An 18002-nucleotide genomic window follows, 5' to 3' on the forward strand; every position below is an offset into this window, starting at 1 on the left:
TACTTAGGTACTAAAAACCAGTCATTGAATGATGCGATGTGTAACGTACAGAATGGAGGCTTGGACCACAGGATGAGGTACATCTATGGCTGGATGAAACAGGACAGCTACTGAGATGGGCATGACCAGAGAGAGAGAAGGTGAGTACGGGAGGAGGGAAGAGAGAGAGAGAGAGAGGGAGGGAGAGAGGGAGAAAGGGAGAGAGAGGGAGAGGGAGAGAGAGAACCCTGTTTCCTTTTGGATCCTCACTGTATTTCGAGTCAGGCTCTGAGGCCTCTAACCCACACACAGACCCCCTGCTATTTCCACCCATTTTTCCTTTGCTATAACGAGGAAGGAGAAAAAAAAAGAAAGGGAGGAAGGAGACCAGGAAACTTCCCCTGCTGTGCGTAAAGGAGAGCAGCAGCCAGAATGAACCAGAGTGAGAGCTACAGAGAACAGGAAGGGACTGAAGTAGACCCAGAATCTCAGAGGACTCACAGGGAGAAGACATCAACGTAAGCAAGTCTCCATGGCAACCCGAAGTTGGTGCCATCGGCCACAGACAGTTGGGTTGTGGACTGAGTTGTTGATAGAGATGGCCCTTGGTTTGGTCATAAGTCTAAGAAAATAAAAGACAAAGAAAGAAAGAAGGAAAGAGGAGAAAGATGGAGACAGAATGGAGATGCTGAGCCAAGCATTTCCTGCATTTAGTCTCACAACCATTCAGCAAGATAGGTGGCTGTGGTACATGTATGTGTGCATGCACGTGTGCGTGTGTGTGCGTGTGGGGGGGGGGGTGGGGGTGTGTAATGAGAACTTTGGTTTCTTTTAGAAACCCAGTTATGTTATGTGAATGTGGTTTTGCTTTGATCCCAGGTGTGGGATAAGAGGCTGCTTCACAGCGGGTGACTGTGATATGCCTCATGCTCTAGCAAGGGTGTGGTTTTGCCAGCTGCAGATAGTTTCTATGAGTGTATGATGTTTGGAATTCTGGGGACTTTTCAAGAGGGTATAAATGCCAGAACCCCCCGAGAGAGGCTGAGCTCACTCCAAGGAGGCTATTGTTCCCGCTGCTGCTGGTTCCTGTTGTGGTCGTTTATCAAGTGGTTGTGAGCAAAGTGAAAAGAAGATATCCTTACAACAGCAAAGACTGAACTTGCCCCCAAGGAACACGATGCCTCTAATCAACAGAAAGTAGTCTAAAGAGGTCAATGCCCCCTTTCCCCTCTAACCTTCTTTCTCTTCTACCTAGTGTTGGGAGGTTGGAACGGATTATCTACACAAGGGTGGTAGATATAAGGACCCAATAGAGTAGCACAAAATGTACACCAAAGTGTGTGTGTGTGTGTGTGTGTGTGTGTGTGTAAGTGTGTGTCTGTGCACATGCAACTGTGAGAAGGCCAGAGGTCAACATCAGCGTCTTCTTCAATCACACCCTACCTTACCTTCTGAGAGTCTCTCATTGAACATGGAGCTCTCTGATTGGCTAACCTGGCTGACCATCAAGATCCCAGAATCTTCCTGTGTCTGCCCCCCAGGGCTGGAATCACAGTCACATGCCTGGCTCGGGGGCTCAAGATTGCTCTACAAGTAGTTTAACCCCGGAACCATCTCCAGAGCCCTCAGATGCTGAGACTTAACTGTTAACACACCCAGGGGTCTTTACTGCCTGATTAGGTCATGACAAGGGGTTGGTGGGCGTGTCCTAACCTCTTCAGCTCTTCTGTCACATGAAGACACAAGCGGAACTGTCTACGATATTGTGTCTGCTTAGTTTTACATCAACTTGACACAAACTAAAGTCATCTGAGAGGAGGGAGCCTCCATTGAGAAAATGCTAAATCAGACTGTAGACAAACCTTTCTTAATTAGTGGTTGATAGAGGAGGATCCAGACCACTGTGGGCGGGGCCATCCTGAGCTAGTGGTCCTGGGTTATATAGAAAAGCAGGCTGGGTAAACCATGAGGAGCAAGCCAGTAAGCAGCACCCCTCCATGGCCTCTGCATCAGCTCCTGCCTCCTGATTCCTGCCCTGTTTGAGTTCCTGTCCTGGCTTCCTTCAGTGATGGACTAGGATATGGAAGTGTAAACTGAACAAACCCTCTTCTTTCCAATTTGCTTTTGGTCACGGTGTTTCATCACAGCAGTAGTGACCCTAATTACTATTGACATATGCAAAGTGAGACTTGACCTCAGACTTTCGTGCCTTCAGAATGATAATAAATGTTATCCTTTATAAATATACCAGGCCAAATAGATTGAGACAGTATTTATCCACTCATTTTGATTAATTTATTTATTTTGAGACAGAGCCTTATGTAGCACAGGTTAACCTCAAACTTGCTACGTAGTCTAGGGTAGACTTGAACTCTGGTCCTTCTGCCTTGAGTTCCCAAGTGATAGGAATATTGGCATATGACACTGCCATGTCTGGTTTTCAATTCATTTTAAAAGTCAAGTTGAGGACAGAGCTGTATTCCAGGAATTATTTCCTTTGGGGTAGGGACAGAGAGAACAAGACAAGTCAACATCCCTCTATCTAAAATGTTCTCCAGGCTACAATAAAAGAAACAGAGGCTCAGGAAGGAAGCTGAAGGCTGAGCATGATGTCACACACTTATAATCCCAGCACTCAAGATACTGAGGATCATGGGTTCGAGCCTCAGCTATATACTGAGATTTGTCTCAAATTAAAATGATGATGATGATGATGATGATGATGATGATAATGATGATGAAAGGAGAGCAAAGCCCTCATTTGTGAATAGAGGTGCCTGTGCCCGGCATCTAAGCAAAGAGTTGTGTGACTTGAGTCATCTTATGTCTGCTCAGTTTCCTGACTGAGGTTTGATTATACTTACAAAGGACCCAGTGATATGGGGCTGCATCACCATGCTTGATCAGCTGAGGGATACAGGGGAATGGACCCCAGGCCCAGATGGATGGGGTGAGGCAAGCCCTTCAATATCCCCAGAGTTAAGTGACTAGTGGAACCCTGGTCTATCAACTGTCTACAGTATGTCTGGTGGTGTGGGGGAGGCTGTGGATGGAGCCCTGGTCTATCAACTGTCTTCAGTATGTCTGGTGGTGCGGGGGAGGCTGTGGACCCTTCTGGGACCCTTTCTTTCGGAGGATCCAGTTGAAGACAAGGTCTCCGTGTGTAGCCCAGGCTAGGTCTGGATGCCTTGACGCATCTTCCTCAGCCTCCTGGACTCTGGGATTGCAGGTCTGCAGCACCATGCCTGCCAGAAGACTGTGTGACAGTCATTACTGTTCCTCGGAGCATAGATAAACCAGAACAAAGTGACTTGCTTAAGCTATAAAGCCAGGGACTGAATGGGATCCTGAAAAGAATCTGAGGTGCCCCCACCCAAGCCTGGCATGTGCCTGAGTTCATTCCTTCAGTCTGCCTCAGAGGGCAGGGACCACCAGGGCCTATTTAAGGGACTATGTTCGGCTGAGCAGAGGCATCTCACACTTAGCCATCACAGCAGTTGTCTGAGTCCAAAGAAACTCTTTCTAGACAGGGATAATAGGAGATGGGGAGGGCGGGGGGATATGCTGGAAATCGTGGCATTCAAGACTGAGGCGGGAAGACTGTCAGTTGCCAGTTAGTCTGGGCTAACAAAACCTTGTCTCAAAATAACAACCGCCAAAATATGATTGAGGGCTGGTTCAGTGTTAGAACACTGGCTGCTCTTCCGAAGGACCCAGGATCGATTCCCAGCCACTCACCTAGTGGGGTTGCCCCCGCTCCTGCTGCTCCTACCCAACCTTTAGCCTTCCCCCTCCCCCACACCAGTCCCTGCTTCCAGGAACTGCCTAGGGATCCAGCCTGATTTGAGGAAAGTGGGCACAAATGTTCCCCAGCTATAGAGTTTGTTTGCAACTGTCCTTCCAGTTGCAGGTTTACTCTGGGGAAGTTTTCAGCTTCTCTGATCTGAATTCCTTCCTGAGAGAGACAGTGTGTCAGGGTACCTGGCTCACAACCAGATCTCCAGCCCCAGGGGATCTGATGCCCTCTTCTGGCCTCTGCAGTCACTAGGCATGCATGCGGTGGTCCACAGACATACACACAGGTTAAACATTCATACACATGTTTTCCTTAAAAGAAAGAAAGGGAGGAAGGAAGGAAGACAGAAAGAAAGAAAGAAAGAAAGAAAGAAAGGAAGGAAGGAAGGAAGACAGAAAGAAAGGAAGAGAAAGAGAGAAGGAAGGAAGAAAGAAAGAGAGAGAGAGAAAGGAAGAAAGGAAGGAAGAAAGAAAGAAAGAAAGAAAGAAAGAAAGAAAGGAAGGAAGGAAGGAAGGAAGAGAAAGAGAAGGAAGGAAGAGAGAGAGAAAGGAAGAAAGGAAGGAAGAAAGAAAGAAAGAAAGAAAGAAAGAAAGAAAGAGAAAGGAAGAAAAAGGAAGGAGAGAGGGAGGGAGAGAGGGAGGGAGAAAGAGAGAAAGAGAGAGAGAGAGAGAGAGAGAGAGAGAATGAATGAATGAATAGTGGAGTGGAACACCCTACACCCTAGCATCCTCCCCAGGGTTGCTATAACACTGGCCTGGGGAAGAGGTGAATCAGGGAAGCTTAGAAAGGGCTTTTCAAGTGAGGCAGGAGATTAGGATTAGGATTGAAGAGCTCAGTGCCCGCTCACTCCCTCTCCCCAGGGAGCAGCCTCTGAAGCTGTGGGAAGACAGCTGGCAGCGTTGACCTTGGTGTGGGTGGTTTGAGGAAGAGGCTGGGAGTCAAGCCATGTTCTCTGACCTGGAGCTGGCACACACAGCCTTCCCAGACCTGCACATGCTCATGAAGTGTCCCTTCCTCATGGCTTCCTAGCTCTTGTCCTGGCCCTGCCTCACCACACATAACTGTGGGAAGACCAGGAGCAGCGCCAGTAACTGCTGGGGAGATTGGCAGGAAGGAGCCACCCATCTCCACCTTAGCCAAGAGAATCAAAGTGTTCACATTTAGGTCACACTCTCTGCGCTATCTGCAGGAAGCCAGGTACCCTGACACGTTCTCTGACTCTCAGGAGGGAATTCAGATGAAAAACTTTCCCAGGGTGCCCTGCAACTGGAAGGACAGTTGCGATCCGACTTCTGTAGCTGAGAACACAAGTGTCCACTTTCCCCAAGCCAGGCTGGAGCCTGAGGCATCTTTACTCCAGGCGGGGTGGGATGGAAAAGCTAGAGGTGGGGGAAGAGCAGCGGGAGGGGGTGGGGGCCACCCCACCTGTTGCTGCTGCCCAGCAGTGCTGGCAGGAAGAGGCAGCCCTCCCCTCTGCCTCCACCCTCACCATTGCTCCCATCCATTGTCACCACACTGTCTCAGCGCGGCTATATTTAAGACGGTTACAAGGCTCTCAGATCACATTCTTCTCCCGTCCTCAGTGGGCTGAGACCAGGGCGCTTCTAATTGTCCTGGAGACACCCGAGTGGACACCGCTGTCTCTGTGAGTCGTATGTAGGGAGCAGGGGCTGAGGGAACCCTGCTGAGGGACACCCCAACTTTCTACAGTGAATGATCTATGGGGTTGGTGTGTATGACCTAAATGGTGCATGTGTAGTGTATGTAACTCTAGTGTACGTGTGTCTGTGGTGTATGGGTTTGTGTATGCGTATATAATGCAGGGGTGGTAAAGTCTATGATGTTCTTGTGTGTCGTGTGATGGGGGTAGTATTTGTGTGGCTATGGTGTGTGTGTCTATAGTATAGTGTGTGGGGTATATGTATATGTGTGTATGATATGTGCATCTATAGTGTTCACGTGTGTGTTATAGGATATGTATCTGTGTGTGTGTGTTGTAGGCTATGTGTCTGTGTGTGTGTGTGTGTGTGTTATAGGGTATGTGTCTGTGTTATACTATAGGGTATGTATGTCTGTGTGTTGTAGGCTGTGTGTGTGTGTGTGTGTGTGTGTGTTGTAGGGTATGTGTCGGTCTGTGTGTGTGTTGTAGGATATGCATGTGTGTGTGTCTGTGTCTGTGTGTTGCAGGGTGTGTGTGTGTGTGTGTGTGTGTGTGTGTGTGTGTGTGTGTTTGTAGTGTATATATGTAAGTATGTTGGGAAAGGGGTTTGTTTGGGAGATTTGAGCTTGGTAGCACCCCATGTGGAAACAGGGTCTCCCAGAACTCCATGCCTCATTTCACCATTCTGTGTAGCCCTGGGCCTTCTGAGCCTTCTGATGCGAATGCTCCTTGATATGAAAGCTAAATATAAAGAAAAGAAAAGGCCCTAGGGGGTTATACTTGGAACTAGAGTCTTTGCTGTATGGAGCAGCAGCCAGTCGGGGAGCCCAAGCTGGCAGGTCCAGCAGGTCCAGCAAGGATGGAGTGTGCGGGCTGGGTGCTGGTTGTTCGACCCCATGGGCAGAGCAAAGGCATAGACCCTGCAGTCCCAAATCCTGGGGCTGCCGGGTTCATCCCACAAAGGGGATGAGGACACATGGCTCTGTGGGGAAGGAACAGCCTCCAGAGGCTTGGCGGAGCTGGGGAGCCATGCCTGTCCCAGCCTGTGCCGACCCACTGGGCAGGGTGCATCAGCTCAGCCAGTACCGCTTCTCATCCTGTGGGAAAGGGCAATGGAGGCCACAAACCTATCCTGCTTAATCCCACACTTTAGTCAGTGCTTTAAAAAGCATCCATGGCTCACCGCAGAGGAGGGCTGCTTTCCTCATTAGGGTATAGTGTCAGAGAGAGGGCCAGTGCTGACGTCAGAGCACAGGAACCCTCTTTGTTGGCTAGAACCTTGCTCCCCGGGTCAACCTTGTGGGCTGAGGAAAAAGGGTAGCATGAGCGGGCTTGGCTAGTTCTCTGCGTGCCAAGATGCTATCTAGCCAGGAGGAGTCAGAGCCAGGCCTAAGTGGGCAACTGTCCTTTGGCTCTGCTGAGATGCTTGTCAGGAGCCAAGGGACCTTTGTGAGCAGCCCTTAATGGTCGCTGATTACTGCAAGCCACTGACCTCCCTGATGGTCACAGCTGGGGGCAGCACAGAAAACCAAACCTTAAGCAAGTGAAGTAAACAGGTGCCCATGGCTGACACTCAGCCGCTAAGCCCCGCCACCAGTGAGTCATATCCAGCCTCCATACAGGTAGGAACTAAGCAGGAAGAGGAGGCACTTTCTAAATGAGAAGCAAATTATAGAGTACAGATTAAAAATACCAAAAGGATTAACGAAAAGAAAGTTCTAGGCCTCTTGCGTATTTTTTTTACAAGGTCTGAGGAAGTTGGTGGGAGTGCCTGACAGTTTAACGGCACTTGCTTCTCCAGGCTCTCAATTAACCTTTTGATCGCCCATCTTAGGAGGGTGCTGGACACATCTGATGGATGAGGAAGCCAAGTTATAAAGTCCAAGGGCAGGCACTTAGAAGCAGGAATGAAAAACTAGGGTCACCCACTCACAGTCCCCATATAGTGAATTAACATGGCGCTCAGGCTAGGTTTGGAGGAACAGCTGGGGTGAGGAAACCAGCAAAGGCTCATGGGTAGGACTAGACAGAGAGAGGGTACATCTGCTCATTCTGAGACTAGACCCAGCCTGGGGCAGCAGCGTACCGTCAAGCCCCAGAGAGGGAGATGAACGGAGCAGGTCTGCAGCCAGCAGCCAGGGCTCTGCTCCCTGATGGATCTCTGTTCACCCACTGCCAAGGCACGAGGGACAGTAGAGAAGCCAGGCTCTGCCTTTGTCACCGTGGTCCCTCACCTTCTCAGGCCTCAGTCCCTATGCTCCTATGGAGCGGTGGTTCTCAACCCTTTTGGGGGTGTCACATATCAGATATCCTGCGTTAGAGGATACAGATGTTTACATTACGATTCATAACCGTAAAATTACAGTTATCGTGAAATAATTTTATGCTTGGAGGGGGTGCGTCGCCACAACATGAGGAACCGTAGTAGGAGCCTCAGCCTTCAGAAGGTTGAAAACACCGCTCCCCGCACACTCCCAGAGCACTTGGGAAGGGAGGTTGCGGCTGCTTGGTAGGACGACTGACCATACACCTTGGCTTTGACAGGTTATTGCGCTCGCAGCCATGACTCTGCCCCACAGCCCTGGAAGCGCCGGGGAGCCCCAAGCCTCCCAGACCGTGCAGGTCCACAGGCTAGAACACAAGCAGGAGGAGGAGCAGAGAGAGGAGCGGCAGCATAGCCTGCATATGGGTTCTTCTGTGCAGAGGCGGACCTACCGCAGCAGGTGGGCGTGCTCTGGCCCTGTGGCCCCGCCCCTGTCGTGGCTCCGCCCCAGGATCCTAGTGTGGAGGGGGTGCATAGCCCAGCTGTCCAGAGACTCCCATCTTAGATGGGTAGCACAGGCCCATCTTCTAAGATACCCTAGACCCCCATCTGAATACAAGTGACAAAGAGCAGTCCTCTACAGACCCTGTCTGAGAGGAGACACAGTCAGTCCCTCAGGGAGTGTATTGGGGACTTTTTGTCTCCATGACAAAGCACCTGAGAAAAACACATTAGAAGAAGAGTGGAGTTTTGGGTTTCGTTTTGTTGGTGGTTTTTTTTGTTTTGTTTTGTTTTGTTTTGTTTTGTTTTGGTGTTTGTTTGTTTGCCTAGCTCTTTATGGGTTTGTTCCAGTCTTGGCTCTATTGCTTTGAGGCTGAGATAAGGCAGAATAAACATTATGCTGGCAGGGTAGCCAGGAACACAGAGGGGAGAGGGAGGGAAGGAGGGGGGAGGGAGGGAGGGAAGGAGGAAGGGGAGAAGGGAGGAAGGAAGGAAGGGAGGAAGGAAGGAAGGAAGGAAGAAAGGAAGGAAGGAAGGAAGGAAGGAAGGAAGGAAGGAAGGAGCGAGCCTGGAACAAGGCAAGGCCCCTATAACCTTCCTTACACCTTTAGATGTTTCTTCTGCTCCCAATAAAACCACCAAATTGAACCCATCAGGGGATGGACTGACTGATGAGCACACAGCCCCTGTTGTTCCTGTGGCCCCTGTGGTCCTGTGGTCCTTGTGGTACCTGTGCTCCCTGTGCTCCTGTGTTCCTGTGGTCCCTGTGATTCTGTGGTCCCTGTGGTGTCTGTGGTTCTGTGGTCCCTGTGATGCCTGTGGTCCTGTGGTCCCTGAGGTCCTGTGGTCTTGTGGTCCTGTGGTATCTGTGGTCCCTGTGGTCCTGTGGTCCCTGTTGTGTCTGTGGTCCTGTGGTCCCTGTGATGCCTGTGGTCCTGTGGTCCCTGTGATGCCTGTGGTCTTGTGGTCCTGTGGTGTCTGTGGTCCCTGTGGTCCCTGTGGTCCTGTGGTCCCTGTTGTGTCTGTGGTCCTGTGGTGTCTGTGGTCCTGTGGTCCCTGTGATCCCTGTGGTCCTGTGGTCCCTATGGTCCCTGTGGCCCCTGTGGCCCCTGTGGTCCTGTGGTCCCTGTGATCCCTGTGGTCCTATGGTCCCTATGGTCCCTGTGGCCCCTGTGGCCCCTGTGGTCCTATGATCCCTGTAATCCCTGTGGCCCTGTGGTCCCTATGGTCCTGTGGTCCCTGTGGTCCCTGGGGACCCAATGCCCTTATGGTCCGGCCCCTTCTCAATGAGTAGTAGATCCTGCAACTGAGGACTGAGTTTTCAACATAAGTCCTTTAGGGGATGCCTCATATCCAAACCCTAACAGGAGGCACAGCGCTATCCAGGATGGGAAGATATCCTTGTTCTCTGAGACTCCCGTACTGAGAGGGAGGTTCAGTATGAGAAGGGAGCTCAGGGGTTGCCTTCTGGTACCCTAATGTATGGCCATGGTCTCAGGGACCCCAGGAAGTCCCCCCAGATCTATGACCTCCCTTTCTTCTGGTAGTGAGGAACAACAGCAGTTCAGCTCTGAAGACTATGCCCTGGCTGCTGCTCTGGCCCTGACAGCCTCCTCGGAGCTGTCCTGGTAAGTCACATGACTGTCCCTGGTCCCTGGTCCCTGGTCCCTGGTCCCTGATCCCTGGTCCCTGGTCCCTGGTCCCTACCTCTTTGTGGGCTCCCGCTGACACACAATGGGTCTGCCCAAAGTTCCTTTTGGAGGAGAAGGGCTGGACAGAGTGCAACCCAGACACTGTGAGGCCAAGCCTCACACCACTCCCTGGACGAGCCCCCACAGCAGGAGGGACTGCTCCCAAGCAGGCATCCTCATTACCACAAAGTTTCATAAGAGAGGAACTGGCCATGGGGTACAGACTGGTGACAACCACAAGGCTCACACAAGGAAGGGAAGGTTCCCGCATGCTTGAGTGTGGCCAGGGAGACCACAGCTTTAGGTTCAAGAGCCCTGGGCTTGACCTCTGGGTCACAGTCCTGATGTCCTTAAGCAAGTCATTGGACCTCAGTTTCCTGTCCTGTGAAACACATCTGGATACATCAAAAATCGACCAGTTGTTTGTTAAGGAGCCTCACACACTCCATTCCTAACTACACACGTACTAAATTATGGCTGTAAGCAGGTCATCCCCAGCAACATACGAACACACACACAGCTACATACGAACTTTTTTGAGACAGAATTTCACATGGACTGGGATAGCCTCAAGCTTGTTATGGAGCCAAAGGGGGCCTTGAACTTTTGACCTTCCTGCTTCCTGAGTGCTGGGACTGAAAGCGTGTGTTTTACACGGTGCTGCAGATCAAACCCAAGGGCCCTGCACATTTAAGACAAGCACTCTACCAACTAAGCTACATCCCCCAGTCTCCTTTCAGTGTGTCTGCCACATACCAGGACACAAGGCTGTGCTTGTCCCTAAGGCGCATTCCCAAGCACCACTCGCACGTGGGGTGGGGGATTTGGACGGCCTCAGCCTCTGTGGGTACGTCTGAGTCCTGTCCTACAGGGAAGCTAAACTGAGACGCCAGACCACCACAGTGGAGCTGGAGGAGCGTGGACAGAGGCGGATAGGCTTTGGCAATGACCTGGAGCGGATGGAGATAGCCTTCCTACGCACTCAGAGGCTGCTGCGTCAGAGACGAGACTGGAAGGCGCTGCGGCGCCGGGTAAGGCAGGCGCTGGGGAGGCCCCAGCCTTGAATCTGACCCCTCCAGTGCTCCATCCGTACTCCTCCCCCTTCTCCAAAGGTATCCAGGAAAAGGCCCTAGACTCCAATTCCAATGCCTCTACCCTCTGTTGGGCAGCCTGAGTAAAGGTCGGCCCGTTCTTGAGCCTCAGTCTCCCGTCGGTGACTCCAGTGTGGTTGTAAACAGCTCTGTGCTGAGGTAGAAATTAAATGAGCTTAGATTTGTACAGTGACTTCCCAGTGTCTAGAAGACCTTCATAATTGTGCAGGGTCTGAGGTCCCTGCCCTGCCCTCTGCCCAGGTCACACTTCACAGGGCTTCTTTACATAGCCCCTGTGTTCCTCATGGATGGAGCACTCCCTGTCATATAACCCCTACAGGAGTGAGCAGATAAATATCTTCATGATCCTCATGTTATAGGCAAGGAGGGTGAGGCTCTGCCTGGAATCCCTTAGCTGAAGCACCGTCCCTGACCACTGAGCAACACTGCCTCAAGATGGTGTAGATGAGCGCTCTCTCAGCCAGAGTCTGAATGTCAGTGGGGTGACGTGGTGGGGAAGCCATCCCTGGCCTCTTGAAGTCACACACGCCTTCACCTTCAGACAGAAGAGAAGGTCCGGGAAGGCAAGGAACTGATTGAGCTGTGCTCTGGCCGGGGACCCTGGTTCTGGATCCCCCTTCGATCGCATGCCGTCTGGGAGCATACCACAGTTCTGCTGACCTGCACCGTCCAGGGCTCACCTCCATTCCAGGTCACCTGGTAAGCCCTCAGGACCGGAGACAGGGTCTTCGTGCTCCCTCCGTCTCTCTTGGAGTTCTCTGGGGGTCCCCCATCTTCACCCGAGGTCCCTCTGTCTCAGCAAGGCCATACCCCAGAGACTCTGAGTTCCACCCACCCTACATGCAGAACAAGGACAGCTGCCTGGGAGCCTCGGGCCGGCTTGGAACTTAGTTATTCTTAGCTTGGGTGGGGAAAGACTGGAGCCCCCCTGGAGAGCCAGCCCTTGTAAAAATATGATTCCGCGACCCGAGAAGACAGCTGCTCTGAGCTGGGCGTCTTCAGTACCAGAGACTGTTCTGGAAGTCAGAGCAGAGGCCAGGGAGGAAGTGGGGAGGGCGGGGCCCTGCTCCCTGCTCAGAGGATGGGCTCAGAGCTAGAGTGTGAGCCTAAAGTGAGACCTACCTCGGTCTCTCTGCCCGCCCCTGAGTCAGGCTGTGGCCGCTGGTAGATGACTTAACCCCCTGGATCTGCTTCTGGGTTTGCTTCTGTTTCCAGTTTAGATAATAGGCTGAGGACCCTTATCCAGCTGATTCATGCTAAGGGTTTAACGCCCCACAGAGGAAGTCCTCAGAACGTGACAAGGGCTGGGAAAGAGTCAGGCATAAAGGTTGCGCATGCGTGTGATGCCAGCCCTTAGGAGACTGAGGCAGGAGAGCCACATCTACAAAAGAGAAGTGGAAAGAGCTGAGAAGACAGGCGACAACATTTCGAGAAGCACAGCGCACCCCGAAGACTTAAAGCTGGGGGATCCTCTGAGCAAGGAGCTGGAGATGGGGGTACTCGTGGCCACTTCTTAAGGAGCCATGCTGTCCACAGAATGGAGCCCTTGATTACTGGGTCTTAGAACCATTGCCAGGCAGGCACAGGATAAGAAAGGAGTTTTCAACAATAGTCATTATCAATATCACTGTCCCAGGCCCTGTCAGGGTCTCACTCTTAAAAAATGCTCCACCCAGGGAGAACTAGCCACAGAAAAGGGTTTTCTCGGTCCTGCTCAGGTCAACGAGAGGGGAAGAGAGGAGATGGCTATCCCGGCCTGAAATGTCCAGGAAGGCTTCTCAGAAGAGGTGGTTTAGGAGCTGGAGGGTGAATATCGCATGGTCCAAAACCAGAAGTAAAAGTAAAGAGACTCCCTTTACACAGACGGCCACTCGTGTCCCATTTGAGCCAAGTGGATCAGGATTCAGCTTTGGGGATTCTTCTGGTAGTCTCTAAGCAAGAGAGCAACAGCTTAGGGTGATGTCGGTGTTGGTGTTGTTGTGTTTGTTTGTTTGTTTTGCTTTGGGTTTTTGTTTGGTTTTGTTGTTGTTTTTAACTTAAAGCACACAGGTGCTAAGTAGCTGGAGATGGAAAAACGTGTAGGCCGGTCACAACCAAGAGTGACATCTGAAGGAAGCTGGCCTCCAGGCTGGCCAGTTCCAACTGGCACACTTTCAAAGTCATGTACTGGACAGTGTGCCGGGCAAAGGAAGCTGAGACCAAGGCAGTGCCACCTGCCAGAGGCTGGCCCCAGTAAGAGGTCTGCTTCCAACTCAGGTCTGGACTAAGTCAGCAGGGGCAGGGGTGGAGGGGATCAGGAACCGCTGGCTGTCCACCTGCAGCCAAGCCCCACCTATCCTGGCACTTAAGCTCACATCCATCAAAGGCATTCCATAGGAGTCTCTAGGAGGGGGGCTGGTTTCTGCTCCAACCAGCAAGGCCGGCACCACAGAGCCAAGTATTCCTAAAATGGTAGAAGCCAAGGCCAGACCCACTGGCTGGTGACCCCTGAGGTTCCTGGCTTGCTGAGCCCTGGGCAGAACCCTAAGACTGGTCTCTAAGGGTGTGTTCCTGCTCAAGATCAGGAGCGTCCGCTCATTCAGCAACTACTGAGCATTTCCCAGCTGCAGAAGCACTGAGAGGATGCAATCATACAGCGTTACCCTGGTGAGGTGGACACGCTGAGCACTCAGTTACAGCCGGACAGACTTGCTATGTAGGGCAGGCAGGGGGTGGGATCTCAGGATGGTGCATCCTTGGAACTGTGCATGAACGAGAAGAAACCCAAGAATGCCCCTGGATATTTGGGGAAGCTTGGTGCTCAGGGGGTGCCAGGGATAGGCAAAGGGAAGGGACAGCCACTGCTGGAAATACCCTTAAAAATAGAATCTAGGGCTAGAGGGATGGCTTAATGGTTAAGAATGAATACAGCTCTTCCAAAGGACCAGAGTTCAATTCCCAGCACCCGTGTTGGTAGCTCACAACTGTCTGTAACTCTAGCTCAATGGAAGTCAAAGTCTCTGGCTCCTTTGGATTCTGCACTAACATAGACAATTCCCCACACATCTCCTGCACATAAGGTTTTTTTTTTTAATTAAAAAAAAAAGAAGGTAAGGTAGTGGTTCTAGGACAAGACTACATACACAGTAAGACCCTGTCTCAAAAAATAAAAAATAAGTAGATAGATAGATAGATAGATAGATAGATAGACAGACAGACAGACAGACAAACAGATAGCTAGAATATCAAAATATCCCAGGAGTGTAAGCAAGCATAGGGGCACAGGCCTGTGATCCCCGGCTTCCGGAAGCTGAGGCAGGAAGGTCACAAGTCTGAGACTGACCTGGGCTGCCCAGTGAGATGCTATCTCAAAGAACAATGGAAATTTTAGGCAAATAGTAAGTCAGTTTCCTGAGGCCTCTCTGGCTGGAGGAGCAGGCAGGATGAAGCTCAGGGCCTGGCAGCTGCTGCGCCTTGAGAGGCAGGCAGAGCCTGGACAGCCTGAGGTGTCTGGAATGTTCCTGACAGGTGTGGGCTAGGGGCCTGGCCGACAGAGCCTGGAGAGATGTGTGCTCAGATTAGGCACTGCCCTCCCCACAGGAGACTTAGCTGGGCCCCTTTCCTAAATGGGTACAGCTTGGGGACAGAGAGGATGTGTCTCCATTCGGTGGTCATGGAGATAAACAGGGCACTCAGAGAGAGCCAGGTCAGGCTGGAGCGCCCTCTGTCTGCAAGGTCACCCTCCTCTTCAACCTCAACTGCCTGTGCTTGAGCACAAGAGGCATTTCTGCATTCATCTACACACACTCACACACACACACACACACACAGACGTGCATGCGCGCACACACGCATGCACCCACTCACCCAACACCAGTGTCCAAGTCCTATACCCAGAAGTCCTAAGTTTACTGGGACATGGAGCAAGTCCAGACACAGCTCTGGCCATTGGCAGCTCTGCCTACAGCATCCCAGCCCTCCTTCCAGCCACAGGACACAGAGGAGATCAAACTGAAACAAAGTGGGTCAGCAGGGACCACGTGGCACCTGTCCCCACTTGCTGTTGACCATTATCATATGACCACGCCTCCCAGAGAGAGGGCAAGGAGACAGGCAGTATGCTGGGAGGCTCCAGGGTACATCCTGTTTCTTTAGGATTAGAACAGTGGTTCCCAGCCTCCGGAACGCTGCGACCCTTTAACATAGCTCCTCATGTTGTGGTGACCCCCAACAAGAAAATCATTTTCATTGCTACTTCGTAACTGTAACTTTGTTACTGTTATGAATTGTAATGTAAGTATCTGTGTTTTCCCGATGGTCTTAGGTCACCCCTGTGTAAAGGTCATTTGATTTTCAAAGGGGCCTGAACCCACAGGTTGAGAACCACTGGATTAGAAGGACCTGATAGGATGGAGCAATGTGTGCTCTCTGACGTGCTCTCTGATGCAGGCCCCACAAAACTTGTGTCCCAACTCTGACAGTAATAAAAAGCCTTCAGTGTTGTCAAGATGACCCCAGGTCTCGAGCGCATTAGACAAATGTCCCACACCCAGCTGCACCCCAGCTCCATGCAGGAACCTTTACGCTCCCTTGGGTGGTTTAATTGAGAGCTAAAATTAGGGACAGAAAGCCCCATGACAGATGCGGAGGTGCATGCCTGTAACCCCAGCATTCAAAAGGCTGAGACCTGAGGATCTCAAATCCAAGGCTCATGTGAGGGACATAGTGACACCCTGTCTCCAAAGAAGGTGGAAGAAGAGCTGGGGGGAAGAGGGTGGAGGGGGATGGAAAAGAGGGGGGAGGGGATGGAGGAGAGGTGGGAGGCAGGTGGAGGAGGACAGGAGAAGGAGGAAGAGGAGAGAAAGAGGAAGCAGCAGCAGCTAGGCTTGGTAGCTGCACACTTGAGAGACAGAGGCAGGAGTATTAGTGGTTTGTGGTCATTCTTGACTACCTAGTTTCTAAATCAAGGCTAGCCTGGGCTACCTGAGACCCAACTTCAAAACTTCAATAAATAAATAGCAGTAATTATAAGAGTCTGCCCTAGGGAGTTATAAAGAGAGGTTTGGAGCTTTCATTGGTACAGGCCCCCAAAGAGGAGTCCAAATACAAGGCCTTGCCCCTGGTGTGCCCTGGGAGTGCCTCTGGCAGCTGCCCCAGACTGGAATGGATTTTTGAGCATCTACAGTGTGTAGATGCTCAAAGGAAGTGTTATCCCACCTCAGGGGCACAGCAGCCCTGCAGAGACAACCCTGTGTACAGGGCCAGCCCTGTGTGCTCCCAATTTCCAGATAATGACAACTGAGGCTGGCAGTGAATGTTCCACCAGGGGTGTAACCAGATGGGGAGCAGCACATTGCTGAGGCTGGATTCCTGGTCTGAAAGCTCTGCATCTCCTGACTCACCACGGCTACTGTGTCTCCACAGGTACAAGAATGATATCCGGATCGATCCCCGCCTCTTTCCAGCCGGCAAGTACCGAATCACCAACAACTATGGACTGCTGACCCTGGAGATCAGGAGGTAAAAGCACAGACAGATCATGGCCCAGCCCCCAGGACTTGGGTCCTAACACCACTGAGGCTAAACCGGGGTCCAGGTACCCCGGCTTAGCCATCCTCAGAAGGCCTAAGCTACAAGGGGGAAGCTGGAGGGCCAGCAAGAGAGCTCTTGCTTGAGGTGCCAGGGAATGCAGGGCACCAAGGGGCTTGTGGCTTGCTGACAGGGCCAGAGCAGCCCCTCCTCCTGCCATCAGGGTACCTCAGACGGGAACCTTTCAAGCTTCTTTGGGGCATACACAGGTCTGTTCTGGCTGGTGATGGGACCCAGGCCTGAAACAGAAGATCTGGGCATTGTGCCTGGCTCTGGCATAGACTGGCACTAGGCCTCAGCAAGGCTGCTACCCGGTGTGAACGGAGGTGTTCATGATTTTTGACATGGAGATGTAGATAGGGCAGGAGGCAGTGCCTGGAAAGAGGCACGGGCAGATGGGTTGAATTTCAGTTGCTATGTGACTCTGGGAGAATCGCTCTACCTCTCTGATCTTCTAACAGTCCGTAATAACGAGGCAGTATGCCGCATGATGTTTTCAAAGCCTTTTCCCTTGAGCTGGTTTAGGTTAATGTCATATCCCTAGTGTTTCATAGAAATCCAGTGACCAGCCCAAAGACACACAGCCCTGGGTCTTCCCCGTGTGCCACAGGTTCCCTTCCCACCCAGCGGCAGGGGGTGGGGTAGGGTGGGGGTGTTCCCCAGGGAGCCTAGCATCCTGTGGGGTTTCCCCCCTCCTTTTCAGGTGCACAGTGGAGGACTCAGCCACGTACACTGTGCTGGTGAAGAACTCCTACGGCCAGGCCTCTTCCTTTGCCAAAGTCCTCATCCGCAGTAAGTCCCTCCATCCCCAACAGGCCAGGCCCCACAAGCCCATGATCACCAGGCAGCCATGAACTTAAGATGGCACATGAGCTGAGACTGGGGACCCAGAGGCCTTTGGACTGGGAGAGCCTGCTCTCTCAGACTAGCAAGGCCAACTAAGTGAGTTGATGGCATAGGCAGGAAGCTCTGTCCCTGGGGGAATGTATGGAGAGCCACCAGGGGGAGAAGTGGGGATCATCTCTGCCCCAGCACTCACTATGCATCCAGTATATACAGTCTGTCTCTATCCTGTGCTGGCCTTGCACTTAGCTCTGTCTGCAGGGTCATAACAGGCATGGGTCAGTCACTAAACTTTGTGTGAAGTAGGTAAATGGGTCAGGAGGACAGGACAGACTGGGTTTCAGGCCTCACTGCCCCCTGATAGACCATCATGAAGAACCTAGCCAAGGTTCCAGTCATAGCTTGACAGTCCATCTCCATAGCTTGTTGGAGCCGTCCAGATGACAGCCTCCAGGAGGGTGAACCAGGAGCAGGGGCAAAGGATGCCCCGTCCTCACCCCCTTCCCACTGCCTCCCTGGCTTTCTCGATGCCCCATCCTCACCCCCTTCCCACTGCCCCCCTGGCTTCCTCGATGCCCCGTCCTCACCC

The 18002-nt window shown here is 52.0% G+C and overlaps 1 protein-coding gene across 2 annotated transcripts in view; it reads left to right on the forward strand.

Annotated features, from left to right (window-relative positions):
- The first annotated feature begins 5359 nt into the window (after positions 1-5359).
- Myom3 (myomesin 3) overlaps positions 5360-18002 on the forward strand; it is a 55937-nt gene continuing 43294 nt past the window's right edge. For both annotated transcript variants that reach the window (XM_031379071.1, XM_031379072.1), the window contains exons 1-7: positions 5360-5420; positions 7980-8158; positions 9747-9827; positions 10762-10921; positions 11544-11701; positions 16406-16501; positions 17274-17362. In XM_031379071.1, coding sequence (XP_031234931.1) covers positions 7998-8158; positions 9747-9827; positions 10762-10921; positions 11544-11701; positions 16406-16501; positions 17274-17362 — 745 coding nt within the window. In that variant the 5' untranslated portion in view covers positions 5360-5420; positions 7980-7997. The remainder of the gene's footprint in view (positions 5421-7979; positions 8159-9746; positions 9828-10761; positions 10922-11543; positions 11702-16405; positions 16502-17273; positions 17363-18002) is intronic.

The sequence above is a fragment of the Mastomys coucha genome, unplaced genomic scaffold (genome assembly GCF_008632895.1).
Source record: "Mastomys coucha isolate ucsf_1 unplaced genomic scaffold, UCSF_Mcou_1 pScaffold18, whole genome shotgun sequence".
Lineage (NCBI taxonomy): Eukaryota > Metazoa > Chordata > Mammalia > Rodentia > Muridae > Mastomys > Mastomys coucha.